At 36.2% G+C, this 12,502-nt stretch overlaps 1 protein-coding gene across 2 annotated transcripts in view; it reads left to right on the top strand.

Moving 5' to 3' along the window:
- The window catches only part of Uggt1 (UDP-glucose glycoprotein glucosyltransferase 1), a 115,522-nt gene that overhangs the window by 27,215 nt on the left and 75,805 nt on the right, over positions 1-12,502 (top strand). For both annotated transcript variants that reach the window (XM_076866898.2, XM_076866897.2), the window contains exons 9-14: positions 2,038-2,138; positions 2,967-3,066; positions 4,296-4,356; positions 8,013-8,104; positions 9,472-9,622; positions 11,745-11,864. In XM_076866898.2, the coding sequence (XP_076723013.2) occupies positions 2,038-2,138; positions 2,967-3,066; positions 4,296-4,356; positions 8,013-8,104; positions 9,472-9,622; positions 11,745-11,864 (625 nt within the window). The remainder of the gene's footprint in view (positions 1-2,037; positions 2,139-2,966; positions 3,067-4,295; positions 4,357-8,012; positions 8,105-9,471; positions 9,623-11,744; positions 11,865-12,502) is intronic.

The raw sequence follows: 12,502 nt of genomic DNA, 5'->3' as shown, positions 1-12,502 counted from the left end.
TTCTGGGAATTGAATCCAAGGGCATTCTACTACTCAACTATATCCCCCGCCTCTTTTTTTAAACTTTTTATTTTAAGACAGGTTCTCACTAAGTTGCCCAGGCAGGCCTTGAACTTGGGATCCTCCTTTAGTTTCCCAAGTCATTGGGATTTCACCCATGTGCTACAGTGCCCATCTTCCAGAACCTCTTTCAAGGGAATAAATCCCATTTATGAAAGTTCTGCCCTTATGATTCAATCACCTTCCAACGGCCCATCTGCTAATACATTAGGGGTTAAGATTTCAACATGAACTAAGGGTGTGGTGGGAACAGTCCATCAGTCTGTAGGCATCATCTATAGATTCAAGATTAAAAAGGCATAATCAATTATCTCTCTCTTTTGAAGAAAAAAGAGAGAGGGATAAGTGTCACAGTAGAATGGGTAGAGAGAGGTGATGGGGGGGAGGGAGGCGGGGGATAGGGAGGGCAGCAGAATACAACTAACACTAGGATTACTGTATGTATACACATGGATGTATAACCAATGTGATCCTGCAATCTGTACATGTGGAAAAATGAGAATTCATACCCTATTTGAATCAAATGTATGATATGTCAAGATCATTGTATTGGGCTGGGGATGTGGCTCAAGTGGTAGCGCGCTCGCCTGGCTGCGTGCGGCCCGGGTTCGATTCTCAGCACCATGTACAAGCAAAGATGTTGTGTCCGCCGATAACTAAAAAATAAATATTAAAAAAAAAAAGATCATTGTATTGTCTTGAGCAATTAATAAAAAAAAAATTACGCTACAGAAAAAAGTGAAGAAAATACCCCCCCCATCTCCCCCAAAAAAAGGCATATCAAAACTGGATACGGTGGGGCTGGAATTGTGGCTCAGGAGTAGAGCACTCGCCTAGCACATGTGAGGCCCTGGATTTGATCCTTAGCACCACGTGAAAATAAATAAAATAAAGGTAATGTGTCCAACTACGACTGAAATATAAATACCTTAAAAAAAACAAAAAAACAACTGGATATTGTGGTGTATACCGATAGTCCCAACACTACGGAGGCTGGGTCAGGAGGATTCCTTGGGTTGTTTGGAAGGTGAGGGATCTGAGAGAATATTTTAATTTCTTCATTTTGCATTTAAGAAATTTTAAGTTTCTAGCTGGACTCACTCATGTAATTCCAGCTCTTCAGGAGAACTGAGTCAGGATCACAAGTTCAAGTTCTACCTTGGGGATTTAGGAAGACCCTCTCTCAAAATAAAAAAATTAAAAAAAGAGTTGAGCTTGTATCTTGGTGATTAGAGAAGGCTAGAGTACCTCTTGGTTAGGGGAATTGAGTTTTTAGCACTTAACAGAACATAGTCTCCCAGCCATAAGTCTGTCTGACATAAATGTTACATCTCTGTCTCTGCTAACTATCTCAGTAGCTTTAAACGGATTATACTGTATTTCAGTATAAGAATTCATAATTGATTAGACAGTTTATCACTATATATAGGCTGGAGGAAATTCATCTTGGGACTGGAAGAAATTTTTACCCAATTTTCTTTGAGAAATTAAAAAGATCTAGAAAAGTATAGAGAATAATATATACCCATACAACTCACTGCCCAGAATTGATTGTTGGTATACTTGTTTTTGTATTCCAGAGAACTACTTTGTAAAGTTTTCTTTTTTTCCAAATATTAATATAAGACTTCTTTTACTTAAAAATAAAACAGTTCCAGTAAAAAACTACAGGTAAAGTTGAAGGCCCCATTTTTTTCTTCAAAAAAGAAACTCCTAGTTTCACTAACTTCTGCTATAGTTGGGAATCCCTATTATAGTGCTTTATATTTCAGTGTGTAAATTTTGCGGTGTTTGAACTAACTGATTTCCTATCTTATTTTTAGAGGAAAATGACTGTACTGTAATTTTTTTACCTGTATCCAAGAAGGTTTTTTAGGGTTGAGAGGGGGAAATTGTGAAGTTGGAGTCCTTGTACAAGTGTACTTTGAGAGAGAAAAAACAATTGAGAGGAAAGGACTGATTTTATATTTCTTTCAGAGACTTACACCCTGACCTGAAGGAACAGTTGAAAGAACTCAGAAAGCATCTTGTAGAGAGTACCAATGAAATGGCACCTTTGAAAGTTTGGCAGTTGCAAGGTGATGAAAATTTAGAGAGATCGTTTCTGTCCTTATTTTATAAATTTTGTTGTATTAAATGCAGAATTTGAATTTGATTGAATGTATTCACATAATTCTAACATTTTAAAGACCAAGCAGGTATGATTAATTGACAAGAAAGCAAGTCCTTTTGTAGACAGAGAACATTAGGCCTTAAGTACAACATAAATGAATGCCAGATCTTTCAGTGATCAGACATATAAGCTTGAATGTCAGAAATATGTATCTTGTCTTTTTGTTCTTATATGTGTACTTTTTTGTTTTTGGTGATACAGAGGATTGAATCTGGTACTTGCTACGCAAGGACTCTATCATTCAACTACAACTATCATTCCTCATTCATTTCTTAAAATATATACCTATATAATGTGAAGGAATGTAGCGGGTAGAACGTGTGTGTGTGTGTGTGTGTGTGTGTGTGTGTGTATATACTTTTCTGTTCTGAAGAGCAAGTTACCAAGTCCCCCCCGCCCCCGCAATGTAATTTGCTAAATGTCTTAATGTTATATTGTGTGCTATATTGTAAATTCAGAAGAAGGAAAAGAATTTGGGCTTAATTTAGCCTCTTCTAAAGGTGTTAGTATGTGTCCTAGTGTTTTATTACAGAAAGATCAGGATTGGCTGAGTGAACACTCTGGGGATCCATGAGGTGGGAAACCTGAAATTGCACCATGGGCACTTTTTGGAATGGTTGCTTTCTATGACATTCTTTATTATCAAGAAAATAGTGGGAAGAAAAGGTGGTTTTTATGTGCTTCTCATTGTGTTAGGCTAATACCTTCTAACTTGTATCTGGCATTGTTGCAGACCTCAGTTTCCAGGCTGCTGCCCGAATCTTGTCTGCTCCTGTGGAGTTGGCTTTAGTGGTGATGAAAGATCTTAGTCAGAATTTTCCTACCAAAGCCAGGTAACATCGAGTAAGACTTTGATATGTTCTTCTTCTTCTTAGTGATATACCAATTATCTTCATATTTACATGCTAAATGACATAAGTAAAATATGAAAATGCTTAGAAAATATAAATTTTTATTTATCATCACTATTGTGAGTGAAACCCTCTTTGTGAGAAGAGGACAAGATCATGCATGGTGTGGTTGACAGATGTAGGCAACATTCTTGGCTATTTACTAGTTGAAGTGACTTTGCAAATGAACAATTTCTCTTTACATCCTATCTCAATGATAGAGTGGGAATAACAATACCTGCCTTTTAGAATTGAGTGAGTCACAGAGTATAGCATATGCTGATGTTACTAATCTAGAGTGTGCCAGAGACCATGGCTTTCTCAGGGGTTGTACGTGTGTCATCTCATCGAATCTTGAAGAAGAAACTGAGTCAGGGAGATGAAGTGACTTTTGTTAATGGTGACAGAATAAGTTTTTTTTTTTTTTTTTTTCGATTGTGCTGAGGATCAAACCCAGAGCCTTATGCATGCTAACCAGGTGCTCTAACACTGAGCTACCGCCCAAGAATAACATTTTGATTTTTTGTTAACATTGCTTTCTATTATTAAGATTATTTAAAATTGTTTTAAAAGCCAAATTTTTAGAAAGCATTGAGATAAATGGTTGCCTGCTTCTTTCTTGAGTCACTGCAGTGTTTTGACTTTTGATGTGAAATGTTTTATAAATAAATTTGTTTTTTACTTAAGTGTTGTTGGTCTAGCATCCTACTTGAAGATAAAGATGGAGAATTCCACCTTCACCATAAGTGCTTAAAAGGATGCACAATCTGCTGCCTTAGTTATTTAATATTATCTTTTAGTCTGTGAGCAGTAGAAATCATATATAGGAGCATGATACACATATAAGTAAGAACTTAGAAACAACTCCACTTGTTTTAAAGTACTGCTATTTGCTTCTTTTTTTTTTTTTTTTTTTGGTTTTGTTTTATTTATTTATATTTTATTTGTTTTTTAGTACTGGAGATTGAACCCAGGGCTTTGTGCATGCTAGGCAGGTGATATATAGTGATTTAAAATTGGACACGTATGAGAGGAGAAATATGTTTATCAATTGTATAGGTTTAAAATTTTGTTCATTTTTTGTAATTTATTGAACAATATGTTTTATAATTAGAAAAATAGAAACTGAAGATTTGCCTATTGTGAGCACTGATAATGATTTTGTTCTTTAGAGCAATAACGAAAACAGCTGTGAGTTCGGAACTTAGAACTGAAGTGGAAGAGAATCAGAAGGTATTAACCATTGGAAAATATTGACTGTTTTGTATTGTACCTTTCAAGAAGAAGAAGTCTGAGTTTAATCAGTAACATTTAATACTGCTACTTTTCATTTATCAAGGATGGTGTTATTTTGTTCATTTCTATCTTATGTTTTTAGTTTTTGACCAAAATTGAATATGAATGTACTTGAAAGATCACGTGGTTCTACCACATTGTTTAAAAAACAGCATTATCTGATGTTTCACCCTGTTGAGTTCCTAACATGTTCCCTAACAGCATTTCATACTATGTTTACCTCTTCTTAGAGCATCCACTTTCAATTTTTAGCTGATTCTTCAGATAATTATCTTCAGATTTCTAGTATGCCTAAGTTGGTATTTTATTTTTCAGCTTTCTATTTCAAGGATGATATTTATCTTTCTTCCACTGTCAACCCCTTAGTGTGCCATTACTTCTCCATATTGGTACTTGTCCCATTTCGTCAGCCTTCCCTATTGCAATTTTATCTAGTTTTGATCACTCAAATTTGGATAAGTTGCTTTTTATGTCAAATGTGTACAAGGCATTCTGGGGCTTTCCTTTAACCGCTTTTCTTGGATTCCATGTCTTCTTTGTTTTTCCTCTCTTATTTTGATGCAGTATATCCTTCTATGTGAGAAAGTTGCAAGGGAGGTCAATTTTAACCTTTAACCTAGGTATGTGGCTTTAGATTGGGAGTCAATTTAGAAGTTTGAAGGATTACTTCTTGAAATTTTGATGTCCATTGTGGTCGTCGAGAAGTTTGAAGCCTTTATATGAGACCTCTTTGTTTCCTGGAATTATTTGGAACCTTTTTTTTTGACCCTAGTAATTTGAAGAAACTGATTGGAAGCCTTAAGGATGAGACTTTTTTACTATAGGGTGTTCTGGTGTGGCCATTTCCTAGGGTACCCTGATTTGTAGAGACTGCCCAGGCCTATCAGATTTTTAGTGCTTTGCACTTCAATATGAGCAGTTAGCCACTTATCACTAGACACCTGAGGAAAGCCTCCAATACCAAAGACAAGAGACTGACATCCCAAACAGGCTGCTTTAGAGGAAGTGAGCTGGGCACTGTAGTCTAGCCACTAGAGAGGCTGAGGCAGGAAGTTCATTTGAGCCCAGAAATTCAATGTGAGACTGGACAACATAGCAAGGCCCTGTCTGGAAGAAGTGGGGGTGGAAACAAAACAACAAAAAGAAGAGGAAGTAGGCATTGCAAAGAGAAGAAAACAAAGGCACTCTTTTCATCCTCAGAGAGCCATGAGAATACCAGCAAAGAAGAATTCAAGAGCATGAAAAACTCTTGGAATTTAAAAATTTGACAGCTGTAGGAAAACTCTCATCAAAGAGACTGATCAGTCTCCAGAAGTTTTGTGAATCTTCTGCCTGGAGGGTACAGTCTGGCTGCCAGGGTTATAGAAACCTGGTAGGGAAGAGCATTTGGAAACATCCTCAATCTCCCGTTTTCAGCAAGGACCCCTGTGCTTATCTAATTTCTCACAACCCACAGATTCTCTGTTTTGCTCTTTCCAGGCCATGAGCCTCCATTTTTCTGGAGTGTAGGGTTCAGTGACAATAGTCACCTGGCTGTGTGGGATCAACAGGAGGGCCATGTCTTTTTTTTTTTTTAAAAAGAGAGAGAGAGAGAGAATTTTTAATATTTATTTTTTAGTTTTCGGTGGACACAACATCTTTGTATGTGGTGCTGAGGATCGAACCCCGGGCCGCACGCATGCCAGGCTAGCGTGCTACCGCTTGAGCCACATCCCCAGCCCAGGGCCATGTCTTAAAGAGGCTTTCTGCCAGCCTCTTTTATACATGTGTCCTTTGGGCTGTGAATTCTTGAGTCTTTGGGTGCTCCACAGAGTAACTTGGGTTTCTTGTTGACTTTTCCTACCTTCTACCTAGCAATAAGCTTTCTTGGAATTGCTAGTCCAGTTATTACTCATCCCTTTCCCTTCTGCTTCCAAAATTTGTTGACCTTTTTCTTTTCTGTTCTTTTTGCTCTGTGAACTCATAACTAAAAAAGGTTCTTTTCCTGGCTTTTCAGTGTTCAATTCACTGCCTTTACACCAAATTTTCTTAACTTTTATGTGTAGGATACTAATTAATTAAATACTGAGAAATAAGCAAACCAAGTATTTCTCAAATATTGACTGAATTGACAAAAGTATTTAATTCAAATTTCCAGAATAATAATATCAAATATTACTTAGGCTTTCCCCCACCAAGAAGACAGAACATTAAATTGTGCAGGCTATATTGGTGTTTCCTGGGTTCTTATTGCTTTTGAGTAAAACATTTTATTAAAACATAAAGTACATAAAAAATGCATCCCAAAGTATAAAACATACAAAAATGTGCCCAGATCCCAAATCTTTAGTTTGATTAATTTTCCCAAAGTAAACTCACCTGTGTTACTAGTGTCCAGATCTAGAAACAGATATAAACTGTATTTACCAGCTGAGAGTCAGTTTTTCTGACTCCGTAATAAGTGGACATGTGTAGTTCTTCTCTCCCATGGAAGAAATGCCAATTCTCAATTGATGCAACTCTGCATTGTTCCCTTACCCCCCCCCCCTTTTTTTTAAATTGGTAAGTATGTATTCATGGTATACAACCCAATATTTTGAAATATATGTGTATTTTAATATTATCCCCTTATCTTGCTTACTACTTAATCCTGATGGCCATGAAGCAACAGCTATGGCTTCCTCATTGTTTTGTTCTTTTCCCATGTGACACTAGATCTTAAAAGTATATTTTTTCTTAGTCTGCTGAAAATTAGTGGGTGAAGGGCGCTCAGTGGTTCCCTGTCCAGCTGTAGGTTCCTAAGGGATTAAGTTTTGCTTCTGGTATCTAATTTCTTCTGGTTTCCACTATGTGGCTCAGTTTCCTGTGGTATAGAATATACCAATAATAGTTTCTTTTGAGAGAAAGAGGAATTGAATGGAAAGGTCATTATTAACAGATACTTCAACATGAAATCAGAGCAATTTCCATTGGCTCAGGCAAATCTCAGGGACTGCATAGCCACCTGAGTGCAGGGTCGTCAGCATCTGGGGACTGGCAGGTGAAAGACAGCATGGAGGCCAGATCTAGGCAGCAGGAGGCATTGTTGTCCCCAGCACAGCAGCTTAGTTTTTTGGTGTGCTTTGGTTTGAAGGAAACTCTTTTTGGTGTGATCCCTGAACTTCATCAAGAAGGTTCAGCTGTTATTATTGACTGTTGTCACAGCCTTAATTGATATCACAAATAGGGAAAATAGCAGAAATGTAAAAAAGATAAGGGTAGAAAGCTTGCCCACTATTGTCTGGCACTGGTGAACAAAAGTAAGAGTCTTTGGGTGCTCCACTGAGTAACTTGGGTTTCTTGTTGACTTTTTTTTTTTCAGACAGGTTTTAGAATTTCCCTTATCATCATTAGAATGAGGGAAGGAGGAAATGGAAGAAAGGTGTATGTCCTATGTATCAGCACTTTCATTTATTATATTGAATTCAAAGAAGATGTGTGAGAGTATATGGAAGGAAATCTTAACCCCCGCCTTAGAATATCAAGATTTGTACAGACAGTAAACCCCAGCAATGCAGAAGGGTTTGTTCAACACTCTCTCACCATTCTGTAATAATTTCCTTTTTCTCTTTCAGTATTTTAAGGGAACTTTAGGATTACAGCCTGGAGACTCTGCTCTCTTCATCAATGGGCTTCATATTGATTTAGATACACAGGATATATTCAGGTACAGATGATATTTTTTTTTCTCATTTTGCAAGTTTTTATAATGTGTATGTAGCTCCTTGTGATGTGTTCAGATTGTTGTCCCTTCTTACTGTGGCATGAGGCAAAGACAATTTACCAGGCTGTACTCCCCAACCCCAAGGGTGTGGAGGTCGACCCATGCTGTCCCTGGGGTGGACATTGTGATCTAGTGCCATCTTGTAACCCAATGCATGTTCAAGGACTCAGTGTTTTTCAAGGATACCCTTTTAGAGCTGAAGTTTACCTGTTAAGGATAGCATCAGAAAAGACCTCTTGCTTTTGGAATAGTGCGAATGCTGTCTCTGAAGGCATTATTATTTGAAAACCTACTTTTTTGTTATTCTTAAAATGTAGTTTAAAACTATTTAGCCCCACATTATCTTCATGATTTTGGTGGGAGGGGAGTGGATAGTCAGGTAGAATTCAGATTTTTTCCTTGGAATTAAAATCAAGACAGTTGTCACTGGCTTCCTAATTGCAAAAATAAAAGTAATTGTTAATACTTCAGAAGTAGTTTACACAATAAAATATTTTCATATTAGTTATTTTAGTTAAACATTTATGCCTATTTATTGCATTATGGAGCTAGTGATAAGTCAGTTAAATAGATGTGAATACTTTAAAAAAATTGTCCATGTGTTTTTATTGAATGGTTTATTAAAAACATATACAGTCCTTTTTCGTATATTAAAATGGTGTACTTGCTCATTAAAACCAATGCAAAATAATACAGAGATAAGGGAACTATGAAGTAAAGTTTCATCCCATCTTATTTCATCCAACTCCCTTTCTTCTTCCCCAGCAATTCTCCAGACTTTTTTCTGTGGTCATTTTGTGTGTGTGTGTGTGTGTGTGTGTGTGTTTGTGTGTGTGTGTGTATGTGTATACATGCCTGTGTCAATTAATATTGATATAAACATTAAAGATATATAAATTTAGTATCTTTGTGGTGTTTTTTTAAACTTTATTTTGAGATAATTGTAGACTCACATGCAGTTGTTAGAAATAATGCAGGGAGGCTAGTGTACTATTTTTAAAAACATGCAGTGTAGTGTAGATTTAGAGTTATTTCATCCTCAAATTGTATTTATACTTAGAGATAATCTATTTATACACTGAGAAGTGTAAATAAATAGGAGCCAAGAAGCATGTTCTACCCCTCCTGTCCTGCACACTTTGATGGGATAAAACAAGGGGAAAAGTTCCCTTGTTGAGTTTCTCAGTTTAATTTGGCACTGAGTTTGACCTGATGAATCTTCTTTTCTTTTTCCACCCCCCCACAGCAAGGATCTAAATTTTTCTTACTAAATACCTAGGTTTGCATTTTAAATTTATTTTTCCCCCTAGTTTGTTTGATGTATTGAGGAATGAAGCCCGGGTAATGGAGGGTCTGCACAGATTGGGAATAGAAGGCATCGCTCTGCATAATATTTTGAAGCTGAACATCCAGCCTTCTGAGGCCGACTATGCTGTAGACATCAGGAGTTCTGCTATTTCAGTGAGTATTCCTTTGAGGTATCAAGGGGCATTCTAGTCAGGCATCTTAATTATAGCTTTCTAATTTGTCTTTTTTGAGAGTTCAGCTATTCCCACCATCTTTTGTGTTGCCATCATGGATTTGCAACTGTTTATGTGGAACAAAACTTGCTTAAAAAAGGAAGCTGATGAAGGACAATGATAGGGTTGCTATCTGCTTTGGTTGATAATGATCTCTGTCTACATTGTATCCCTAGGATTCAGCTGAGCACCTCTCAGGAAGGAGAGTCTAGTTTGTGTTTTATCAGCTACATACAGTCCTATGAGATTTTGTGGCAATGTGTGTGATTTAAAACTGCTAAATAATTCACAATTTTGGAGGGGGGGCAGGGCTAGGGAAGAATAGAGTTACTTTAGATTAGGTAGAAGGGAGTGAAGGGAGGGGAGGGACTATGGGAGTATGAAGGATAGTAGAATGGATCAGACATTATTTCCCTATGTACATATATGACTATATGACTGGTGTAATTCTACATCATGTACAACCAGAAGAATGAGAAATTATACTCCATTTATGTATGATGTATCAAAGTGTACTCTACTGTCATGTATAATTAGAACAAATTAAAAAAACTAAAAAAAAAAAAAGTATGATGTTAATAACCTTCCTTTCTAGTACTTTATTACCTACTATGTGATCTCTCTGAGCCTTTGTCACCTTTAAGAAAGAATGTGGGGAGTAGTGTCACTGTAGGTGGTCATGGTAATAATAAGATTGGAGTAGACCTCATATGGCTAGTACATCTTAGCACCCTAGGAATTTTGATAGAAAAATTGTTATGTATTTTCATGAATACTGTTATGGCATTTGTTTTTATGATTAAAATGTTTTACTTATATTATGAGTAAAGAGAATAACATAAATATGACATATTTGTTAATAAAGGGGTTAACAACTATATGAGCCATCTATATACTTTCTAAATAATCATTTTGTGTCAAATCTCTGGGAAAAAATATTTTAGTATTTCCCTTCCCAGTTTCACTAGTTTCCTCCATGAAAGTAATTATTCTCTGTAGTTGATATGCATTCCCCTGTCCCTTATTTTATTATGTTATTTCCTATTAAATATTTTAAATATTTGGATAGTCTATTCCCCTATCATTGTCCTTCATCAGCTTCCTTTTTTAAGCAAGTTTTTTCAAGACTTGTAGGTTGATATTGATACATAGTTTTTTATATCATATTTTATGTTTTACTTTTTTAAAGAAAATCTTTTATACATTTTTAGTTTTAAAATATAAAAGCTTTATGTAGTGCAAATCATTATCCAGCCATCAGTTTTATCCTCAGAGTCAGCAAGGATCAGCATTTAACTTACATCCTTCCAGAAATAATCTATGCATCCATGAATAAGGAAATAAACACATAATTCCTTCACCCCTACTCTTTTTAAAGAAATGATAGGTACATAGATACATACTGTTTGTTCATTGTTTTCTTTATGGACATTAAGTCATTTCTAACTTTACTATTGAAACAGTACTTTAATGGCTCTTTTTGTGCTTTTTCCCTTGAGCATGTGCATGTGAAATGTCTTTGGGGTAGATAACCTAGATCTGGGGTAGGGTATGAATCAAGTCTTCAGCTTTATTAGGTCTGTTTCTCTAAAGTGAATGTTCCAGACGTTAGCATTGGGTGAGAGTTCATACTGCTGTACATTTTTGCCTGTTCTTGGACATTGACAGACTTTGAATTTGTTTTCAGTTTAATGAATGAAATTTCATTGTTGTTTTAGTTTATATTTCCCAGATTACAATTGAGGGTATATGCTTTCCTTGTATTTATTGCCATTTGGATTTCTTCTGTAAATTTCTTTCATATTCTTGACACATTTCCTTTGAATTGCTTGCCTCTTTTTTTTTACTGGTATTTCATGACTCTAGCCCTTTATTGTTTTTATTGGCTGAAATAATTTTATTTATTCTATGGCTTGTCTTTTAGGCACTTATTTTTCTACTTGATTCTTATGTCTTTGAAAAGGGTCTTGTTCCGTGTAATTCTTCTCAAAATAAAGTCTTAACTGCAATTTTAGTAACTAGTGACTAAAATATATGTGCCATGTTGTGTTATTTTTTTCTAGTGGGTCAACAACCTGGAGGCTGATGGCAGATATAATTCATGGCCTTCTAGTCTACAGGAGTTGCTTCGACCTACCTTTCCTGGTGTTATTCGGCAGATTAGGAAAAACTTGCATAACATGGTAAATGAAACTTCTACTTATTGTTTGCCTGTGAACTCTGTTTCTCCCTTCCCCTCTTCCTATCTTTTTGTCCTTTACTAGTTGCTTCCCCACAACTACTACCATCACCAGTTCAACTTCTTGTTCAAACAGAAAGGGCTTTGGAATGTATGGATCTTTTATTGTGCTAAGATGCTACATCAGCATTGCAGCCTGTATCAGTATGTGGGGAAATGCTCCGCATGTGTAACACAAAGCTTTAGATTTAGGCTACATCATTTTAGTTTTTTGTTTGTATTTGTTTTTGCAGTGATGGAGATTGAACCAGACCTCAATGGCATACATTCTGCCATTGAGCTCCAGCTCCAGCCTCTGGTTTAGTTAACACTATTTTTTTAAGAGCAGTTTTAGGTTCATAGCAATTTAAGTTTTAAGACAGTTCTCCTTTTCACTTAGAAGATGCATATTACTACTGGTTTTCTTTAATGTCTTTTTTTTTTTTTTTTCTTTTTTCTGGCAGTACTTTCAATTGAACCCAGGGTTGCTCAATAACTGAGCTACACACCCAGCCCCTTTTATTTTATTTTGAAACAGGGTCTTGTTAAGTTGACCAGGCTGGCCTTAAACTTACAATCCTTCTGCCTCAGCGTCCTGAGTGC

The sequence above is a fragment of the Callospermophilus lateralis genome, chromosome 9, assembly GCF_048772815.1.
Source record: "Callospermophilus lateralis isolate mCalLat2 chromosome 9, mCalLat2.hap1, whole genome shotgun sequence".
In the NCBI taxonomy this organism is placed as follows: Eukaryota; Metazoa; Chordata; class Mammalia; order Rodentia; family Sciuridae; genus Callospermophilus; species Callospermophilus lateralis.
Note: the sequence above shows the minus strand (reverse complement) of the source record. Positions and strands in the feature narration are given on the sequence as shown.